This window comes from Rhineura floridana, chromosome 3 (genome assembly GCF_030035675.1).
Source record: "Rhineura floridana isolate rRhiFlo1 chromosome 3, rRhiFlo1.hap2, whole genome shotgun sequence".
NCBI classification, from domain to species: domain Eukaryota; kingdom Metazoa; phylum Chordata; class Lepidosauria; order Squamata; family Rhineuridae; genus Rhineura; species Rhineura floridana.
In genome coordinates, this window is record NC_084482.1 from 211,966,993 (window position 1) to 211,990,444 (window position 23,452).

Sequence of the window (23,452 nt, forward strand, 5' to 3'; positions counted from 1 at the left end):
CTTCTGCATAAGGAAGCTCCACTTTCCACTCATTGTACCAAGGCCCTGCCTATCTTTTTTCTTCCATTTTATTCGCTTTGTGTATCTGTTATTATGGCGGATGTTCTGACGGGGGATCCTGAAGGGTCACAGAACAGAGGCCACCTCCTTACGGGGTGAGGGTCTCCCTCGCTATCGTGGGCTCTCCAGCCGCTCCTCTGCCTTCACCGGGTGGGGCTCCAATCTGGGGTCTCCCGCCCCCTCCTGGCTCCCCCGCCCTGCAGCTCCTCCCCTCGGCCCTGGGACTCCCCTTCGCCCAAATGCACAGCAGGGACAAGGGGCTTACCAGACCCCAGAAGGCGCCACCGACGCTGCAGCGCTGCTGCTACTTCTGGCGTTTAATGACGAATCCAACTGCGCTCTTGACCAGGGAGCCACTTTCCTCCAAGGGAAGAGCCCGGCAGGAAGTGACGTCAGAGGGAGAGGAGCCGCATTTTCTTTGAAGCCTCCCGCACCTCCTCCTCCTCTTTCCTTTCTAGGAATCTGGTTTCGTTTACTTTAACCCTCACGAAGTCAAGCCTCCTGATGATCTCTCAGAGCGGGAGCCAAGAAGGAAAGAGGCGTTGCGCAGCATGGAGGAAGACACGGAGCTCCTGCCCTGTACTGAGTCAGAGCATGGGGGTCGATCTAGCTCAGTGGTGTCTGCACTGACTGGCAGCAGCTCTCCAGCGTTTTAGGTAGGGAGTCTGTCCTTGGAGATTGAACCTGGGACCTTCTGCATGCAAAGCAGCTGCTCTACCCACTGAGCTGTGGCTCCTTCCTGGGGGTTCGGACCCTCCTGGGGGTTCAAGACAAATATATAGATAATAGAAATATGGGGAGGCTGGCAGACAAGGCTCTCAAACTGGTTTGGCTTGCGTGAGAAGGGAAGATGTGATGATATATGTTGCTGTATCTGGAAGATGAATGGAACCGGAAAGCCAAGTCAGTTCAGCTACTTTTGTCAGTTAGAGAAGGTTAAACTCAGTTTAACAGAAAGGAAGAAAAAACGCCTCCACTGGAGTGCAAGAGACTCCTGCCCAGCGTATGGCTTTGCTATGAAGTCTAAAATGATGCTCTGAAAGCCTGAGACACTATACAGCATGCCTTGTATTGAGGGATGACCTTGTCCTGAAATCTCAATGGGATGCAATGGAGGTCCTGTGAATGGGAATTAAGAGGAGGAAGGGAACTCGAAATCCATCTGCTTACTTTGTACACTGAGGCGCGCAATGCCAAACACCTAGCCATCAACATATAAGCACTAGCAAGACCCAAAGTGTAAAAAGGTTCCATATTGAACTCAAAATTGAAAAGGTCTAGAAGTTGAAAGATTACCATTTCTTAAGTTAGACTTACATTACACAGTCCAAATTAAGAAACAGCAGGACAATCTGTTTCAAGTATTGTCTTTTCCAATCTCCCCTGTTAATGTTCTCAGCTGTCCTTGGGAGGAATGATAACAATTCTCTCTTGAAGAATTAAGTCCTTGTTGTGCTTCTCTAGTCAATAAGAATACTTTTCTATACAGAGATGCTTTTAGATGGTGATTTCATAGCTGTAAGTACAATACACTATTATCCATCTAGCATCCTTACGCTGCAAATGTATAACTAATTACAGCACATACCACAATTAAATATTTCGCACATATATCTCCCTTGCACTCATCTCAGGGAACAACAATATAAACTCATCTTTCCGAAAGACCAAGATATATAATAAATAAGAGAATACTTTTACGGGTGATTATCATCATTAATTTCAAAAAGATGTTATACTGTATATGTGTGTAAGTAAGTGTACTGCCTTCAAGTCGATTCCGACTTATGGCGACCCTATGAAGAGGGTTTTCATGAGACTGAGAGGCAGTGACTGGCCCAATGTCACCCAGTGAGCTTCATGGCTACGTGGGGATTCAAACCCTGGTCTCCCAGGTCCTAGTCCAACACTCTAACCACTACACCACACTGGCTTATCCTATACTGTATGTAGGATAAGCTAAACTTGTCAGTGAGTCCATTTAAACCAAAAATCTAAAATGTAACACAATATGCAGATTTTGGCCTTTGTCACAAGACATATGGATCAATTCTCTAGTGAAATATTTTACCTCTTCTGGAGTATATAATCTATAAATTGCGTAGTTGATGGTGTTGGTACAAATATAACATACATCAATAGATTGACACTTAGTGAAACTGTTCAATCTGAATTTCCTTCCATCTTTAGGATGAACGTGCTGTTTTATCTGTAACGCTTATGAGCAACATGAACATTTGCCACGTTTCAAATCTCCCCTAGAGATGGATCTAATCCTGTAACTACGTAAATCAGAACGGACCACCTTCCCTTGAATAATGGCTGCTCTGCATTGCACTGTAAGTGGAATTCGTCATGACTCCCTGGTCTATAGCTGTTGCAAATCAGGAGACCTCCCAAAGCCTCTTTGCAAAGTTTTCACTTTTCCCTTCGGGGGAGGGGAAAGGGCTTTGTTAACATTCACTAACACTTACTGTGTAGTAGCGTTTGCAGAAAATAACGTCTGGGTGCTACAGGCACTCAGACAAACCCAGCACAGTGTGATGGGATAGCCCAAATAATGGCTTAAAATGTGCAAAGAGTGTGCTAAAATCATTTACATAAGCTTATAATGGCTTCGCTTGTAGTTTAGTAGTGCACAGAGGAGAAAAGTTCTCTTCTGAAAATGGGTTTCTTAAACCCTTCTAGACAAAGCATTGTTTTCTTATAAAGCAGAGTACGGTACGAGATACAGTGTCTGAGCAGACAGGCAATATGTTACATTAACATTTGGATTGCGGTCTCCACCTATTTACCCTTTTAATACAACAGTTATTTTCAGTTGGGTTCTGCTGAAGTTGGTTCCTTTGATTCAAAGGTTGCCACTTTTCGAGTAGCGCTTTCCATTCAATGTTGAAAGATCCCTTCTGCATCCCAGGAGTTGCCAGCCTGGATGGGCCCACGTGTGTCAGCCAGGAAGAGTGATGACACCAGTCAGTGCGTGAGTAATGGGGGCGTTCAGAGACCTACTTTCAATCCCTCCTCACTTAAAGTGGTGTTTTGGCCTTGCAGAGATCAGGGGGAGGGTAGGAAGGAGGTAGCAGTGATGTCATGCCTGAAATCGAAGGTGTCAGAGACAGACACGGCTCTGGTGCTTTCTCTTGTTATTAAAGCTATAGACAGAAGCTGTGTGTCTGATTAAACTAACTGCTCTTTCTAAGAACTTTGCTCTGCTCTAGCGCTAAATAAGCACAGCTTCACGACTCCAAGACATTGACTCGGCATCCGGGTCCCCCCCAAGTCAGTTTAAGTAGGCCTGGATTCAACGTGCAAACGAAGGCTCCGTCTCAGTTCTAACTGTTGAACTTCCCACCTGAAGCGCCTCCCAGCGCAGGGTGAAGGTGGTTTAATCTCAGCTTCCCTCTCCGACTGAAGGGGGCTGCTAGATGTCCGTTCGGCTGTGGGAAGCTGGGCAGCACTCAGCTGGGAAACATCTGAAGTGCAAAGCTGAGTGTCTGGTGTGGGCGCCATGGGCATGTTCAGTTGGACCAGGCGGTGCTTCAATAGGGGAGTCTGGGGCTGAGCTGTCAAAGACAGGGGTTGAGTCGCCCTGTGAGTCCACCCCTCTGCTTGCTCCCTCTCCGGGTTCCTCATCATGTTTCGCCCTCCTCTATCCGCCCTCTCCCAGCCTGGCTCATGACAAGTGATAACACCAGTTAGTGTGTAAGTAACGGGGGCATTCAAGATCTGCTTTCACTCTCCTCACTCACTGTGGGGTGTCTTGGCCTTGCCAAGAGAGGAAAGGAAAAGGGTCCCCTCCCTGATTTGGATGGATCAGCTGAACAGGTCTCCTATGAGCCCTCCCCTGCAGCCCTGGGGAAACCCTTCAGCCAAATGCACAAAGGGGAAGGGGATTCATCAGATTTCAGAGGGGGGGCACCGATGCCGCGCTTGGGGCAAAAAGCACTTTCTTTCACTCAAGTTAAGATCCTGGCAGGAAGGGGCTTTGGGGTACACAGAGCCCCCCCAAATTCCCTTCCTCTCTAGGAATCAAGTTCTGATCATTCAACACACTGAGGTCTGGCACACTGATTCTGTATAGGAAAGCTCCACTTCCCACCCAAAACTACTCCCATCAAACAGCATTCATTTGCAATATGATCCCTGCCCCCAAGATTTCACTCAGGGGACCAAGGCCTTGCCTATTTTTTTCTTCGCCCATCGGTTGTTAAGCAGATTCCTCAGCCAGATAAAAACACCCCACCTCTCCACCCAGCTGCAGTCTACCACCATTATTTGCATATCTCATTAAGTACAATTCATTTTCAAGAGGAGGGGGAAGGAAGCTCTGCTCCCTGATGGTGGATGTTGTGATGGGGGATCCTGACGGGGTCAGCTCAACATGGGCCACCTCCTTACAGGGTGAAGTTCTCCCTTGCTATGGCTCCAGACTTTTCTCTGCCTTCACCGACAGGGGCTGCAATCATAAGGAGTCTCCTAATTTGTCCTCACTCCCCTTTCTTACACTTCCTCCTCTGCATCCTCCCCGCAGCTCTGGGACTCCCCTTCGCCCAAATGTCCAACGGGGGAGGGGAGGCTGACCAGACCCCAGAAGGGGCCACCGATGCAGCAGCCCTTGGGGGAGAGACAGGGGGGCAGTGCTGCTTTTCCCCAAGGAAAGAGCCAGGCCGGAAGTGACTTCAGAGGGAGAGGAACCACATTGCCTTTGAAGAGCATGGATTCCCCTCCAACCACTTCCTCTATCCTTCCTCCCTAGCAGTCTGGTTTCCTTTATTTTAACCCTTATGAAATCAGGCAGACGGATGATCGCTCAAAGCGGGAGCTAAGGAGGAAAGAGGCCTTGCAGAGAACAGGAAGACGGGGAACTCCTGTCCTATACCAACTCAGAGCACTGGGGTCCATCTAGGTCACTGCTGTCTGCACTGGCTGGCAGCAGCTCTCCACGGTTTCAGACAAGGAGTCTCTCCGAGAGCTACCTGGAGATGCCACTGGCGATTGAACCTGCAACCTTCTGCATGCAAAGCAGCTGCTCCACCCACTTCTGCTTGTAGTTGAAGCTTTTTCCACATTCCAAGCAGTGTTATAGTGCTGATATCCCCAGTGTGAATTTTTGATGGACAGCAAGATTTTCCTTATAGCTGAAGCTCTTTCCACATGATAAGCCTTTATATGGTCATTCCCGAATGTGAATTCTTTGATGGGAAGCAAGTTTACTTTTCCAGCTAAGGCCCTTCCTTTCGTATGACTTCTTATCAGTGTGAATTTTTTGATGGGCAGTGAGACCGGAATTAGTATTGATGCTCATTCCACATCCCAGGCATTTATATGGTTTTGTCCCAGTCTGCCTAGGTCCATCTGGAGCGAGGCAGCGCTAGTTCCCGCCAATTTCCCCTCCTGCCCAGTTCACTGTGGAAAAACAAACATCAGAGAGCTAAGCCCTCACGGCTGGTCTTCAACCTGTACAGCATTTCTTATTAATATTCTTATTAATATTATTATTGTTGTTGTGCTGCGAGTCATGCCTTTCCCCACCAACATGCTGGCTGGAGTTTACAAAGGAGGAGAAATCACTCCAGGTGTGTGTGTATATATATCCTCCTCCTCCTCCGCCCTGCATGCAATTCAACCTCTACCAGCGTCCCTCCTGCTCAGTACAGGAAAGCTGGCTGAGGCGGGGGAAATAACGCCGGTGTGCAGAGGTGCTGCTGCTGCACTGGGAGGCGGAAGGCTTTGCTCTCTCGGGGAGCAGCCGCTGTTGGTGCTACAGGCACTCGCAAGCAGTTCTGTGCAGGTGGCAACAGTGACGGGGAAAGAGGCCTTTTGAAAGTCATGCAGTCGGCTGCGGAAACAGAGGGACCCGGGTGGGATGCACATCCCCAAAAAGAAAGGGACGAGGAGCCTGCACAGCCCATGACAACTGCACCACTGTTGTGGGTGGGTTGAGAGGCCTTCTTCCTCTGCTCATCCTTACAGGGTCAGCTTGCTTGCTGTGAGTGGGGCAGTGGCAGCAGCTGTTCAGCAGTGTGGGCCCCTCCCAAGACCCAGCCTGGTCTCCTCTCTCTCTCTGGAGTGACTTTACTCCTTAGCTACTTAAAAACCTGAAACGACAGGGGCGTTCAGCACAAGGCTATCTTTTTTTCCCTAAACCACATACAAACTTACTTCTTTAAGACAATGAAAGTTGTCTTGGCTACCTGCTGGTCCTTCCAGAAACAGACCCTTTTGTCCTACCTGTTGAAGGCCCAGGCGCTTAGGTGTCCAAATATCTTCTCCCTCCACATTACTGGGTTGTGCTTGATGGGATGTATTCAACCCTGAGTGTTGTTCTCTCCCCTTCATTAGTACTTCTTCCCTGACCACCATAAGGTCTTGAAACTTGAGGTCCATTGTGGGCATGAATTTATTTTGTTAAAAAATACAAGGTTTTCAAAATAACAGATTTGCACAAAAGAGTCGTAAAACTAATATGTGGGTTGCACCCAACTTCCACCTCAGAGTGGATCCTTTAAAATTAATGGACATGACAAACTCAGGCCCCTTCATATTAATAGTTCACAGCTCTTTCTGGTTCCACCTCAGCTAAAGAGAATGCAACCAGCAGCACCAACCAGGGAGCAGCGGATGGAATTTGTATTTTTATTTTAGGATTTTCCCAAGATTGGGAAAATCAGAATTCACTCTACAAAGAAAGGGGGGATGGGTTCTGGGTGAGGGCAGTGTAGTGTGAAAAGAGAAGGGAGGCCAGGATCACACAGGGGAAGGTCAGGATCTCTTCTCTAACATCCCACAGTGCACGGGCGTTGGGGGACGCTGCTGCAGGTCTCTGCAGGCCTCCAAAACACTCACAGGCAACAGGTCAGCCACCCCCTGTTCTACACTCATAATATGGTTTCCCCATTTCTGAAATCTTTCATGACAATAAAGACTTGTGCTACTTCTGAAGCTCTTTCCATGTTCCAAGCAGTTCTATGGTTTCTCCCCTCTGTGAATTCTTTGATGCAAAGTGAGAGAGGAATTTCTAGTAAAGCCCTTTCCACATTCCAGGCATTCATATGGCTTCTCCTCAGTGTGAATACTTTGATGGGCAGTGAGTGCTTGTTTCCTGCGGAAGCTCTTTCCATATTCTAAGCACTTATATGGTTTCTCCCCAGTGTGAATTCTTTGATAGGCAGGCAGTTGCTCTTTCCAACTGAAGCTCTTTCCACATACTAAGCACTTATATGGTTTCTCCCCAGTGTGAATTCTTTGATGGAAAGCGAGTGCTTGTTTCCTGCTGAAGCTCTTTCCACATTCTAAGCACTTATATGGTTTCTCCCCAGTGTGGATACTTTGATGGGCAGTGAGTTCCTGTTTCCTACCGAAGCTCTTTCCACATTCTAAGCACTTATATGGTTTCTCCGAGTGTGAATTCTTTGATGGGCAGTGAGTTGCTGTTTCCAACTGAAGCTCTTTCCACATTCTAAGCACTTAAATGGTTTCTCCCCAGTGTGAATACTTTGATGGGCAGTGAGTTGCTCTTTCCAACTGAAGCTCTTTCCACATTCTAAGCACTTATATGGTTTCTCCCCAGTGTGAATTCTTTCATGGAAAGTGAGTGCTTGTTTCCTGTGGAAGCTCTTTCCACATTCTAAGCACTTATATGGTTTCTCCCCAGTGTGAATAATTTGATGGGCAGTGAGTTGCTCTTTCCAACTGAAGCTCTTTCCACATTCTAAGCACTTATATGGTTTCTCCCCAGTGTGAGTTCTCTGATGGAAAGTGAGTGCTTGTTTCCTGCTGAAACTCTTTCCACATTCCAAGCACTTAAAAGGTTTCTCCCCTGTGTGAATTCTTTGATGGAAAGTCAGATGTATCTTCTGATGGAAGCTGTTTCCACATTCCAAGCACTTATATGGTTTCTCCCCCCGTGTGAATTCTTTGATGGAAAGTCAGATGTATCTTCTGATGGAAGCTGTTTCCACATTCCAAGCACTTAAAAGGTTTCTCCCCCATGTGAATTCTTTGATGGCAAGTCAGATGTGTCTTCCGACGAAAGCTCTTTCCACATTCCAAGCACTTATATGGTTTCTCTCCAGTGTGAATTCTTTGATGGCAAGTCAGATTTCTCTTCTGACGGAAGCTCTTTCCACAATCTAGGCATTTATATGGTTTGTGCCCGGTGTGAATTTTTTGGTGGGCAGTTTTATTATTCTTTGATGTGTTTTTTCTTGGATGGCAGTTTTATGGTAGCCACTGCCGTAAGAAGCGCAAGATTTATTCCTCCTTTTCTCTTCTGCTTCAGGATTCCTTCTCTGCTCTTCCTTGTTTTCAGATCTGTCTCTTTCCTGTCTCTCTTTCCCACAAAGTTCTCCCTTCCTCTTGGCTTTCCATTCCTCACCTTCTGCAAAGAAGAGAGAACCTGATAAGACCACGAGGGAAGAAATGGATCCTCAAATCACTGAACAATCCCAAATAACTTTTGTGATGAAGGAAGAATTGACAGGACTTAGATGAAAGATCGATCTTACTCCAGGTTGAACAGTCTCTGTTGTCGGGCATTCACTGACAATTGGAGTGATACGGATTGTTGGATTTGGACCACGGTGATCTGGGTTCAGCTCCCAGTCAGAGGTTAATCCCATTGGGTGGTCCTGGGCCAATCACTCTCATTCGGCCTAGCCTACAAAGTTGTACAGATAAGTAAAACAACCACAGATATTCTCTTTGGAACTCTTTGGAGCAAGTGAAGTGAGAAAAATTTGATTTGATTTGGATTCCTGCATTGAGCAGCGGGTTGGACTTGTTGGCCTGATAGGCACCTTCCAATTCTACTATTCTATGATATTCTACTAGGGTGCAAGAAGAGGGCTTGAAATGCTGAAATTTAGGAACTGTGAAAAAATATGGGTAGGAGGGCATGTACACAAACACACACACTCATCTGTGGACAAATTGCGGGAGGGGTGGCTCTGCAGCATCCAAGTCCCTTTTCCTACAAGGGTTCCTCCTCCCCCCTCAAAAAAAAAGAGATAGGAAATCTTGTATTAGTCTAGAAGAAATGGACTTCAAGTGTTGAAATATAGGAAATGTGCAGATATAGGGAAGGCTTTTCTTACCGTCTGAGTCCCTTTCCCTATAACAACATGGTGCTCTCCAGAGTTTGTTGGAATCCCATTCCCATCAGCCCCAATCAGCGTGGACAATGGTCACTGCTTATGGAGTGAGAGTCCAGCAATCTGTGGAGCACACCATGATGGCTACCCCAGTCTTAAAACAGTCCTCCTCTCCCCCAAAGAGTAGGATGCACTGCCACCACTCTGCTCCAGGTCTAGGAAAAAGGATGAACTAAGAGGGGAGCTTTGGATGTGTCCTCCCAAAGCCCAAAATGCCAAATGTTGCACCTAGTGGGCTATATTAGAAACTCAAATGGAGCTCAGCTATGCTGTTTTAGCAGTTGGGGAAAACTTGTAGTGAGAAATTCCACTGAATTGGACCATCATTTTAGAAGGGCATAACTAGAGATCTGTGTTCAGATAGAATAGATGGCTGTCATATAAGTTTATCTGGAGAAGATTAAGAATCCCAGTTGAAGTAGGTGGCAGTACATCAGAATATTCGGGTGCATTAAATATAGAAATATGGAATTTGAAAACAGATATTACGACCGATACCATGGACCACAAAAAAGACAAATAATTGGGTGTTAGAAGAAATTAAACCAGAACTACCATTAGAAGCTAAAATGATGAAACTGAGGTTATCATACTTTGGACACATCATGAGAAGACATGATTCACTAGAAAAGACAATAATGCTGGGAAAAACAGAAGGGAGTAGAAAAAGAGGAAGGCCAAAGAAGAGATAGGATTGATTCCAGAAAGGAAGCCACAGACCTGACCTTACAAGATCCGAACACCGTGGTTTATAACAGATGCTACTGGAGGTCGTTGATTCATAGGGTCGCCATAAGTCGTAATCGACTTGAAGGCACATAACAAATTACATGGAGGAACCTTATGATGAAGAACCAGAAATTATAGAATGTGAGGTGAAAGCTGCTCTTCAAATACTTGGAAGAAACAAATCACCAGGAATAGATGATACCAATAGAGTTGCTACAAACTACTGAGACTGAATCTGTCCAAATTTTAACAAACATTTGTCAACAAGTATGGAAAATTAAACAATGGCCCACAGACTGGAAGCGTTCCATATACATCCCAATTCCACAGAGAGGGGATCCCAGGGAATGCAGTAATTATCGAACTATTGCCTTAATATCCCATGCAAGTAAAGTAATGCTCAAGATTCTACAACAAAGACTCTTCCCATATATGGAGCGAGAAATGCCAGACGTCCAAGCTGGATTTAGAAAGGGAAGAGGCACCAGAGATCACATCTCAAACATACATTGGATAATGGAACGGAGCAAGGAATTTCAGAAGAAGATCACCCTGTGCTTTATAGATTACAGCTTTGATTGTGTAGATCATGAAAAACTATGGAATGCTTTAAAAGAAATGGGGGTGCCACAGCATCTGACTGTCCTGATGCGCATCCTATACACTGGACAAGAGGCTACTGTAAGGACAGAATATGGAGAAACCGATTGGTTCCCAATCAGAAAGGATGTGAGACAGGGGTGTATTTTATCACCCTATTTGTTTAACCTATATGCAGAACATATCATACGGAAAGCAGGATTGGACCAAGATGAAGGAGGTGTGAAAATTGGAGGGAGAAATATCAATAATTTAAGATATGCAGACGATACCATACTACTAGCAGAAACCAGTAATGATTTGAAACCAATGCTGATGAAAGTTGAAGAGGAAAGCACAAAAGCAGGACTACAGCTGAATGTCAAAACGACCAAAATAATGACAACAGAAGATTTATGTACTTTAACGTTGACAATGAGGACAATTAACATGTCAAGGATTAGCAATACCTTGGCACAGTCATTAACCAAAATGGAGACAATAGTGAAGAAATCAGAAAGCGGCTAGGACTGGGGAGGGCAGCTAGGAGAGAACTAGAAAAGGTCCTCAAATGCAAAGATGTATCATTGAACAGTAAAGTCAGGATCATTCAAACCACTGTATCCCCAATCTCTATGTATGGATGTGAAAGTTCGAAAGTTACAAAACTGATAGCAGATAAGAGAAAGATCAACTCATTTGAAATGCGGTGTTGGAGGAAAGCTTTGTGCATACCATGGACCGCGAAAAAGGTAAATAATTGGGTGTTAGAACTAATTAGAACTGTCACTAGAAGCTAAAATGATGAAACTCAGGTTATCATATATTGGACACATCATGAGAAGACATGATTGACTGGAAAAGACAATAATGCTGGGAAAAACAGAAGGGAGTAGAAAAAGAGGAAGGCCAAAGAAGAGATAGGATTGATTCCAGGAAGGAAGCCACAGACCTGCCCTTACAAGATCTGAACAGGGTGGTTGATGATGCTATTGGAGGTCACTGATTCATAGGGTCGCCATAAGTCATAATCTACTTGAATGCACATAACAACAACAACAAAACAAGTTACGTCTGAACAGGGGGCCTTACCAAGACAGGACAAAGTCCCACAAATCCCTCCCATGACTTCGCTATGCAGAGCTCTCTGGTCAGGATTCAGCAAAGCCCACTCCTCTCCCGTGAAATTCACAGCCACATCCTCCAAAGACACTGGATCCTAAAAGAGAAACAATACATTTTGTCTTCACAGAAAGCAAAAAGATTATCTGCTACCTACATGGAAAACATAGTTAAGGTGAGGTGGCTGGTCATTGTTCTAAGGACAGAAACCTTCTTAAATGGCATTCACAGCTTTTGTTGAGGATGGCTTTGGGAGACGCAAAGAGGAGGGAAATTCATTCAGACCCATGGACAGAGAGGCACCCAGGCTGCCCCCAGGCTCTCCCACTTCCGAGTCTTTCCCCTACCTGATATGGGGCGATAGCAAGAGCTTCTCCTCCACCAGAAAGAGGAGATGACTTATTAGGTCTCACTGACATCATTCCATTACCTGTGAAAAAGAAAATGGGCCCAAAAGCCTGTAATATACAGTACGCTATTCTCAGAGGTTAAAATATATGTGTCTAACTGCATGAGGGTCTTATCAGCTGAGTGAGGTATTTATTCACAATTTATGTTTCAGTTGTGCGATAAAACATCTCCTCATTTGAGCTCTAAGCCAGAAATCAAAGTGATGGTTCCCACGTAAAAAATCATGATGTAAGTAGGAGCATTTCTGAGCTGTGGAAAAAGCTGGAGACGAGCATGGAAAATGTTGTTTCCGACATATGGCGACCATATGAATAAGGTTGTTATGGTAAGAGGTATTCAGAGGAGGTTTACGATTGCCTTCCTCTGGGGCTGAGAGGCAGTGACTGCCCCAAGGTCACCCAGTGAGCTTCATGGCGGTGTGGGGATTTGAACCCTGGTCTCCTAGGTCGTAGTCCAACACCTTAACCACTACACCACACTGGCTCTCGGAGACAAGAGTAAAGGAGTCAACATCAACAGAGACAGACCAAATGGAGATACGGCCCATTCATCCTTACCAGAAAGGGGTCTTGCTGACATGATTCCATCCCCTGTGAGATAGAAAATGGGCCCCAAAGCCTGTAATATACAGTATGCTATTCTCAGAGGTTAAAATATATAGGTCTAACTGCATGAGGGTCTTATCAGCTGAGTGTGTTTCAGGTATTTATGCACAATTTATGTTTCAGTTGTTTGATAAAATATCTCATTTGAGCTCTAGGCCAGAAATCAAATGATGATTCCCACGTAAAACAATCATGATGTAAGTAGGAGCATTTCTGAGCTGTGGAAAAGGCTGGAGACAAGAGTGGAAAATGGAAATGGACTTCCTTCCAGTTGTTTCCAACTTATGGTGGCCCTATGAATAGGAGGTTTACGATTGCCTTCCTCTGGGCCTGAGAGGGAGTGACTGGCCCATGGTCACCCAGTGAGCTTCAAGGCATTGTGGGGACTTGAACCCTGGTCTCCCAGGCCATAGTCCAACACCTTAACCACTACACATTGGCTCTCGGAGACAAGAGTAAAGGAGTCAAAATAAACAGAAAGATATGACCCATACATCCTTACCCAGAAGCCTCTTCCTGGTGTCCGATGGAGTCCTCTCTGCCTCAGGGAAATCAGTTCCTATTTCTGCACACAGACCCTTTTCCTGAAACAGCATAATAAGAACTCATATAATGGGGAGCAGGATGAGAAGAGTGAAGGAGAAACCTCCCCCCAAGCACTCTGGCCCCCAAATAATTTGGGGCCTAGATGAAGGAAAAATGGATTTCTTTCCTTATATTCACACACAACAGGCATTAAGGCAGACCTTTGTGCGGGGAAGGTAGAAAATGATCAAGCTCACTTTGCTGCAAATTCCTTAACATCTCTCCGTGCCCAAAAATGTCTAAAGCATGACCGTGGATCATTAATCTGGTATTGTTTTACTATTTGATCTTGAGAGTGAGGTTTCTGATCTCTTCTATTATAGAACAATGGTTTTAGCTAAAGGAAATCTTTATAATTATAATGGTAGAAAAGGAGATAGGAATTTTAGCTTGATACAGATTTTATAATGGCATGATGTATTTCATAGAATAATTAAGAGTGTTCTGGAGGTAAGGGGTATTCTGGGATGGGCTGCCTTCTACATCCCTCTGTGTTTGATGGAGAGTGGCTAGGCTCAGATTTACCTTTCTCCCTTTTTTTGTTCCCTAATCATTCTTAATATTATATTATGTGGCCTTCAGCTACAGTATGGTGATTGATATAAAATTAATCTTTCTCTATAGCAGTGTAGTAATGAGCGGAATGTTCACCTAGACTTTTCCAGTCACTTTAAGAGGAACCAAAATTGGCCTTGCATCATGGAATTGTCTAAAGGAACATGCCGTTATGGATGTCCTATGGATGTTCCTGCCCAGCTTGGCTGATCAGAAACCATGATGGGAATGGAATGCATAGGACAAAATCATCACTAATTATGACAGTAGAATGGTGAGATCTGAAAAGGGGGAACAGATTGATATTAATCTGAGGAGACAACTACACAATAAGGTGGGAGTTATCTACTTGATTATAAATATACATGCATTCATTTCAATAAAGCTATCTGGTTGGTTGGAAATATTTCAAGAGGGAAGAAACTGTTATGTTACATAGGGAAAAACCTGGAGGATTGGTTGATTTCTGTCACATGCTGTAATTGTACTCTATAAAGTATCTGTGCACACGACATTTCTTTACAGTTCCTTCCAGACTTTCTGGGGGCTGTCCCTGCCTATGCTTGTATACTTAATAAAGGCCTACCTTTTTGCTTTAAGCCTGTGTCTTTAATTTACTGAAAGGACCCCCAGCAAAGATCCCACAGGAGAAAATAAAAATGTCTCCATCAAGAGGACTGACAGAGGCAAAACCCAGAGGAGTATCTGATATAGAAAAGGAAGGATAGATGCAAACCCCTTAGAGATACTTGCTATCAGGGGTAACCAACATGGTGCCCTTCAGATGGAAATGAACTCCAGTCTGCATCAGCCCCAGCCAATATGAGGAATGGTCAGGGATGATGGGAGTTTTACTTCAGCAATATCTGGAGGGCACCACATTGGCAGTCCCTGGTCTGCATGAAGCCCTCTCACCTGCTGCTCTGCCTGCTTCTCGTCCTCTGCCCAGCTCAGGAGGAAACCTTCTGCCAGGGCCACAGCCTGGGAACTCCTCTCAGCCCCACATTCCCTCACCCAGCTCTCCATCTCTGGGGGCAGGACAGCTAGGAACTGCTCCAGGATCACCTTGTCCAGGATCTGGTTCTTTGAGCGTCGCTCTGGCTTCAGCCACTGACGGCAAAGAAGGTGGAGTCGGCTGCAAGCCTCTCGGGGCCCCTCAGCTGCCTGGTAGTGGAAACGCCGGAACTGCTGGCGCTGCACATCTGAGCTGAGAGGGTTCTCCCCCAAGATCTTCTGCACGTTTCCCCCCAAGAATTCCTCCGCACAGGTCCCAGTCTTGAGTGCATCAGGGCCAAGTCCTCCTTCAGAGGTAGGTGGGTCTTGCTGTTCCATATTTCATCTCTTTGTCTTTCATGGGGTCCTCATCCCTTCTCTGCTTCAGGGAATTGTTTTCTGCCTTCTGAGGCTACGTTCAGAAGGAGCAGGTCCACTTATTCTATGAGCGAAGTCAAATAGGGATCACTACGCCCAGGCCAAAGGCTTGCAGAGCAGGAAATGTGCTGGCTAAGAATAGTCAAATATGAGGATTATTGTTTCTACCATATAAGCTTTGATAAAAACCCAGTGATGGGGCCTACGTCTTCCTTTGAAGATGGGCCTCTGGATAGCTGACAGATCTCCAACAGCAGCTCCAAAGGGCCCCAGGGACTAGCGTCATCCTCATTACCCCCATATTCTTAATTAAACAAGCTTTCAGAGGACAGGCTGTAGCTCAAGTGGTAGAGCTGCTGCTTTGTACACAGAACGTCCCACTTTGAATCTCCAGGAAGGGCTGGAAAAGACTCCCTGCCTGTAATCCTGGAGAGACTCTGCCAGTCAGTGCGGACAATACTGAGCTAGATGGGACAATTGTCTAATTCAATAGAAGATCCTATACTCCCTAACTTATTTCTGAACTTTTACAAGCCTCTCCTGGAATACAGAAGTTTGGTTTAATTGTGAATGAAATACGTTATTCCTTTCATCTCTTGATAGATTTGCTTATCTTTAGAACTGTCCCCCTTCAGAGTTAAACGTGAGCTATATTGTTGCATATTAAATTAAATTGGAACGCTGCAGTTCCTGGAGTTTATGACCTGGTTGTGATAAGGAAATGGAAAGATCTTTGAGTATAATGCGGTGGAAGAAAGCAAAGAATCTACATTTTTGGGATTGTCAGCACAAATTAAGGAAGAACTAACTTTACCTTCATCTCAGCCGGCATTGAGTGATGGGATATGGATGAGGGTGGGGGCTGCCCTACCCTGTAGGCATTTGGATTGCTCTCTTCACCTATTTACCCTTTTAATAAGACATGGATGTTCACTTTCAGTCAGGGTCTTCCAAGTTTGATCCATTTGATGAAAAAAAATTGCCAATTTTCAGTAGCACTTTCTATTCTAACTTAAAGGTCCCTTCTGTATCCCAGGGGTTACTTGCCTGGATGGGCACATGTGTGATAACACCAGTCAGTGTGTGAACAACGGGGGCATTGATAGGCATATGTGTCAACCAGGAGGACTAATAACATCAGTCAGTGTGTGAATAATGGGGTCATTCACAGGCATACTTTCAATTGCGCCTTAATTCAAAGTGGTGTCCTGGCCTTGCTGGGGAGGGAGAGGTACCTCTCCTCCCTGATTTGGATGGATCAGCTGAACAGGTCTCCTGTGGCCCTGTCCTGTGGCCCTGGAAAACCCTTCAACCAAATGTGCAAAGGCGGAGAGGGCTCACAAGGTATCTGAGGGGGCCACCCATGCAGTGCTTGGGTACTTACCGCCAAGTGAGAAAGAAAGGGACTTTGAAAGGAGGAGCTTTGCTCTGGGGGATACAGCCCCCCCCAGGATTCCTTTCCTGTCTAGCCATCAAATTGAGGTCATTTATTGTCTAGAAATAGAAGAGGACAACAAAAAGGGAAGAACAAGAAACCTATTCCAAAAGATTAGAGAAATGAAAGGGAAATTTAAATCACAAATAGGGATGTTGAATAATCACCAGGGGAACACACTGACAGACCGAGATGAAATAAAAGGAACATGGAAGCAATACACTGAAGAACTCTATAAAAGAGATGCCAGGATGACAGATTCATTCATGGAGGAACCCAATGATGAAGAATCAGAAATTTTAGAATGTGAGGTGAAATCTGCTCTTAAAATTCTTGGAAGAAACAAATCACCAGGAACAGGTGGCATACCAATGGAGTTGCTAAAAGCTACTGAGACTGAATCTGTCCAAATTTTGATAAAAAATTGTCAAGAAATATGGAAAACTAAACAATGGCCCACAGACTGGAACAACGCTGAAGTTGGTTCCTAGTTCCCAGTTCCCAGTTCCTTATTTGTGTGAAATTTCAGTCACTAACAAAGAAGAAAAGTTGATAGCTACAGCAATGTCAAGCCAAATTTAAAATGCCCCTGAACCCCAAAATAAATAATGGGGTACCCTGTATGATATATCGCTGTAATCAGGAGACTCTCCCCGTCAAGACTGATAATAAATATATACAATCAAAATCATCAGGATTCCGATATTATCATAAATACATAATGATGTCATAAAATCATAAATCATAAGTAACTGGGGGTACACACCCCAAAATCTGCTCTGGGCCAGGACAAATCGTATACCCCCGGGAAAGGGAGGGTGTCCCCTACAAGATGCCACTGCGTCCCACCCGGCCCAGAGCCTCTGCTGGGCACCAGCACTCATGAGGGCATCTATGCAAAGTCAAACTGGACAAAAACACACAGAAAAAAATAAGGAACTAGGGGTACACACCCCAAAATCTGCTCTGGGCCAGGACAAATCGTATACCCCCGGAAAGGGGAGGGTGTCCCCTACAAGATGCCACTGTGTCCCGCCCAGCCCAGAGCCTCTGCTGGGCACCAGGCACTCATGAGGGCATCTATGCAAAATCAAACTGGACAAAAACACGCAGAAAAAAATAAGTAACTGGGGGTACACACCCCAAAATCTGCTCTGGGCCAGGACAAATTGTATACCCCTGGAAAGGGGAGGGTGTCCCCTACAAGATGCCACTGCGTCCTGCCCGGCCCAGAGCCTCTGCTGGGTGCAGGGCACATGGGAGGGCATCTATCCAAAAACAAACTGGACAAAAACATGCAGAAAAAAATAAGTAACTGGGGGTACACACCCCAAAATCTGCTCTGGGCCAGGACAAATCATACACCCCAGGAAATGGGAGGGTGTCCCCTACAAGATGCCACTGCATCCCGCCCGGCCCAGAGCCTCTGCTGGGCACCAGCACTCATGAGGGCATCTATCCAAAATCAAACTGGACAAAAACACACAGAAAAAAATAAGGAACTGGGGGTACACACCCCAAAATCTGCTCTGGGCCAGGACAAATCGTATACCCCTGGAAAGGGGAGGGTGTCCCCTACAAGATGCCACTGCGTCCTGCGCAGCCCATAGCCTCTGCTGGGTGCAGGGCACATGGGAGGGCATCTATCCAAAATCAAACTGGACAAAAACACGCAGAAAAAGTAAGTAACTGGGGGTACACACCCCCAAATCTGCTCTGGGCCAGGACAAATCATACACCCCAGGAAAGGGGAGGGTGTCCCCTACAAGATGCCACTGCGTCCCGCCCGGCCCAGAGCCTCTGCTGGGTGCAGGGCACATGGGAGGGCATCTATCCAAAACCAAAGCAGAAAAAAGCATACAGGAAAAAATAAGTAACTGGGGGTACCCTGCCTAAAAACTTCTCTCGGCCACAACAAATCATATACCCCAGGAAAAAATATGATGTACTCTATGAGATGCATGTCTTTCCCAGCTAAAATAAAGAGTAAATAGGGCAAAATATGTAATTTGGGGTGACCACTACAAAAAAAATGTCGGTTATGAAAAATCATTCACTTGGGTAAAGTGAATAGTGTCCTCCGTGAGATGCCACTGCATCCTCCCTGGCATGGTTTGTGGTCATATGGAACAGGTATGGATATCTATACACAACAACAATAATAAAGCTATGTAGAAAATACATAAGGAACTGTAGGTTTCCACCATCAAACATGCTTTGGGCACTGCAGGTCATACAGCCATGCATTCTGGAGAGGGTTCCCCCCCCAATTCAGAACTTCTGGTGTCTGTATGGCACAAACAAGTGCATATATGTATTAGAAAATATAGTGAATATGTACAGGAAAAGAAAAAGGAAATGAGGTTCCCGTCACAAAAGATGGTTGGGCACCATAAAACACACTTCATTGCATCTGGGAGAGTGTCTTCTCTGAGATGCCATCCATGAATACTTTTGAGTGTCAGCTATGAAATCAGATCTTCAAGAAATCATTGTTGTTTAACCTGCCACATTTCCTTCTGTTGCCAATACCAATGGCTTTTTAAAAGAATAATATTTGCATTACTGCAAAATGGGAAAACAATGACAGAATGCAAAGAGATGATTAGGAAACTAAACATTATTTTTGGTAGTAAGCAGCTAACATATGAATGTAAATGTGCAATAGACAGAGTTAAAAAAAATTAAAAGACCAAAAAATATCCACTACTGATCATGAAAGTACTTTTGATCTGGAAGAAGAAGGAATCTCTCAAACACAGGATTCCGTATGTAAAAGCTCACCTTTTTCCAAACTTGTTCCCACCCAAAATCTGGAAAGCATTGAAATACAGAATGTGATTAAAAAACAAAATATCTACTACAATAATGAACTACAAAAAATTGTGTCAAAGTATGTTGCTACATTGCCATTGTGGAGTGGCATTATGCTCCAAGACCAAAAATGCCACCAAAGTAGAGACTGTAATGCCACTGTTGAAAATTGGTTCAGAACAATTAAAAAAGAAGTTCTGAATGACAAACTGTATCGCAGACCAGCACAGTTTACAGACATTATGAAAGACACCATTCAGGGTCGATTCCGTGCAACTGCTATTGGTATTCTCAGTGACAGCAACCAAAGAAAGAAAACCAAGAAGATTAAGACAGAGGAAACTAGTTTAAGTGATGTCATACCAGATCCTCTCACTGAGATAGAAAAATGGTCCAAAAGACCACAGTCCACACCTAAAAAGCAACCTAAGTACTATAAAGCACCATTTGAACATCAACTCAAAGAAAAGCCAGTTTCATCTTGTCCTCCTTGGAATGGAAAAGGGAAACTGAAGGGAAGGAATATAAAGCTTATAAACACTTGCACAATAGACAATCTTCTCTACATTGTGCATATGATAATGGAACTGTATCCCAAATTGAAAAATGAAATATCAGGACTGCAGAACAAGGATGAAGCCATTCAAAGATTGTTGCGAGTGAATGATGCCTTTAGGAGTCATAAATGGAGTTCAGGGAAACTTGAATGGTTGATGCAGTTTCAGAATTATGTGGCAAAAAGTCTGTGGGATTGCTACGGGTCTAGAAGACATGATAGCCTCCCACCTATCCTTTTTATTTAGTTCCAGACAGTACTCCATCTGTAGCAACCTTGACTGTCCAAAAAGGATAAGGGAAATGAAGTCTAGGCAAATATGTATATGGTAGGTATACTGTTTCATTGCTATTTATTGCTCCACTAGCTTGACTGGATCAGTATTCATTGGCAAATTTTAAAAGAAGAAATCTTTTCATAATGTTTTCAAGATATGCAATGGTTTGAAGTAACACTCTTCCAAGGATATTAATCCCTGTTATGATATCCCATCTTCGTTGTGTTCTAAGTGCTGTTTACACAATAAGCTGGGAAAGCAGTATTAACCAGAGCAGTGGTTCCCAACCTGGGGGCCCGGACCCCCAGGGGGGCCGTGAAGTAATCCAGAGGGGGCCGTGAACAGTAAAGAAATGAATTATTTATTAATTTTTAAAAATCTTCACTCCTTCTAAACTGTCTGCTTTCCACTGCCGCTGCAGATGACACCTCCCCCTTGCTCCAAACAAGAGGGGAGGCCTTTTCTGAAGCTCCAGAGCGTCTTTCAGGAGCACAAAGGGCAAGCATCTGCCTATAAAATACATGGCAGATGCCAAAGGAGGCTGAGGGTGGGCTACCAGGAAGAAGAGGGAATTGCTATCACTGATTCCTGTCTCCTTGCACTGCCGCTACTGGCAACGCCCTTACTTAGAATGAGAGGAGAGGGCTTTTTGTGAAGCAAAAGGAACAAGCCTGCAAAGAAAGGCTGCTTTCCCCCTTCCTTCCTGGCAGCCAACCTGCCTCCCTGGGGGGAGGGGGTCACAATTTTTTTCCAGCTTATAAAGGGGGTCCCGTGGTCATAAAGGTTGGGAACCACTGAACCAGAGGAAGCATAAAGGTTGCTGCCACAATTATTCTGTCAACTGTGTACACCAAGTGTGGGGAACCTTTTGCCCTCCAGATATTGCGAACTAACATTCCCATCTTCCTCGGCCATCGGCCATGGTTGCTCGGGCTGATAGAAGTTGCAGTTCAGCAGCATACGGAGGACCAAAGGTTTGCCACACTGGGTGTTCACCGAAAAATTGCTAACACATACAATAATAGTGCAAATCATAAAGGCAAGACAGAAACTGCGTTTTAGTTGTATACTGTTTACAAACCATCTTTCATTGTTATATCTAGTATTCCTCTTATTTCATCTTAAAAACAGCTTGGATGCAGCCAATACACTGCAAGCTTCACTGAATTCGTGGCTGGAGCCATCTTCATCTCCGTGTTTTGTACATTTTCAAAACTACAGTTCTGATGAAATATTAATTCAGGATTATAAAGTGCATGGTATTGCCACACCTGAACAAACCACAAGGTAAAAATCTCTACCTATTCTGGAATTAAATTAATATTTTAACAAAATGCTTTCTGTGATCATTATAACTAAAATATTTTTTATCACTTACAGTGTAAAAGTGAGAAAGTGCAGTGGAACACGTACCCTGAGTAGGAGGACTTTTATTAATGGAGACCCATGCTTCCTGCTCATCACACTGGCAATGAAGACAAAACCAACATATAAGGAACAATTTGATCCTCGTAACTTTCCAGCACAGATTAGTGTTAATGACATTAGGTAAGTGTACTTTATGACTTTCAATTCTTTCCTGCCAACCTTCAAGTTGAAGATGCCAAAGGGGACATACAAATTCAAATTAATACTAAAATAATGCACAACAATGTACAAATAGAAGAAGATGCTGTCAGTCTTTATTCTGGCATCTCCAACTTTGAGAGCAAACCTAAGGTACCAGGCACTATAAATCACATTATGAAATGTTCAGTAAGCACACATGAGTACAGTTTCAACATGCAACCTTGACACCCCTTTTACAATCTTTTATCATTGCCACTTGAATGCATTCCAGAATTTGGGCACCCAAGAGTTAGCCAGGAAAGCGAAGATAAACCCAGTGTTCATTTAATTGTGTGAAGAGGAAATTAGCAGTTATATCTGAACATATGTTAATTGACAGACACAGAACTTAATAGTGTTGTACACACCCTTAATTGGGGGTGTGAGAGACTTCCAAGGGTTCCTGCACTTACCCTTGGTTTGTTTTCCTTTGAATGAAGGTCAGTAGAGACTGTGTTGTCTTTAGGAGATATGGCTTTATTTACCATAAAATTGAAAGACTCACAGCATTAACAACCCAAAATATCTTGCTACCACATTAGGTGTCTTGGGGAGTCCCACAAAGCCATTGCCTTGGGATTCAGTGTATAGAACAGGACAAGCCTTTGTGTCTCTCCAGTTCTCCGGTACAGTTCAGACTAAAACAAAAATCTACCTCCAGGGGGGTGAGAACACTCATCTGTCACAGTCCATATAGTAACAGTACCGCTGTCAACTACATCTGTAGACACATACATCGACCACTCAACAGTCCCATTAACTCACAATGAGTGTCAGCTCTACACTGCATCAGCAGTGTCAGGGGGGGCTGGAAATTCCTGGGTCTTTGGCAGGGAAGGAAAGTCCTTAGCCAGCAGTCAGGTTGTAAATCTGCCAGGCCTATCCGAAGCATACTTGCCGAGTCAGAAGTCCAGAAGCGAGGTCAGTGGAGGTCCGGGATCAATTGCCAAGGAGGTCAGTCAAAGAGATGCTGCAGGGAAACTAGGTCTACACAAAGCCACACCTGACATTGCAGTCAGCAACAAGCTGCAGCCAAGGTGTGCCTTATAAAGAGCAGGATGGACAGCAGGTGTGAGCCCTCAGCGTTTGGGCCTTAAGGAGACAGGCCTGCCTCTCTTCTGCCTGACCTTCTGCTGTCTACGTTCTGCAGGTGAGGGGGGAGTATCCTGTTCACTGTCTGTGTCTGGCTGCAGGGCCTCTGCTGTCCCTGGGGTGCTCTGCAGCTGAGGGGCAGAAGGAGCTGGATTCTCAGGAGGCTCCTCCGTGTCTCCTGCTGCTCCTGGGTCTGCTGCTGTTACTCCCGAGTTGTCCTCATCTGAGGAGTCCTCTGACGGGGCCATGACACTGAGAGTGGTTTGGCCAAAACAATTAACTTACTTACTTACTTATTTATTACATTTATATACCGCCCCATAGCTGAAGCAACTAAAAACATTAAAAGCAAATATACCAATTTAAAACGGAATTGGTGTAACCTGTTCAGCTTCTGTATCTCTAATACAAACTGCATCACTATAGATTCAACATTATAGACTGAAGGGGAAAAAATACATAATCTGCACCAAGAATAGTATACTAACAAGAGACAAATTT

General features: G+C 44.7%; 1 protein-coding gene and 2 pseudogenes across 1 annotated transcript; all 3 read right to left on the minus strand.

Moving 5' to 3' along the window:
- Positions 1–23,452, minus strand: part of LOC133378945 (zinc finger protein 845-like) — a 159,479-nt pseudogene that overhangs the window by 102,958 nt on the left and 33,069 nt on the right.
- The window catches only part of LOC133381987 (zinc finger protein 420-like), a 33,299-nt pseudogene continuing 16,289 nt past the window's right edge, over positions 6,443–23,452 (minus strand).
- Positions 12,085–23,257, minus strand: LOC133381511 (zinc finger and SCAN domain-containing protein 31-like). Its single transcript, XM_061620701.1, has 5 exons — positions 22,273–23,257; positions 21,665–21,716; positions 14,714–15,301; positions 13,161–13,242; positions 12,085–12,643 (listed from the first exon to the last, which is right to left on the minus strand). The coding sequence occupies exons 3-5, from the start codon at positions 15,128–15,130 to the stop codon at positions 12,522–12,524; spliced, it is 621 nt and encodes a 206-aa protein (XP_061476685.1). The 5' UTR covers positions 15,131–15,301; positions 21,665–21,716; positions 22,273–23,257; the 3' UTR covers positions 12,085–12,521.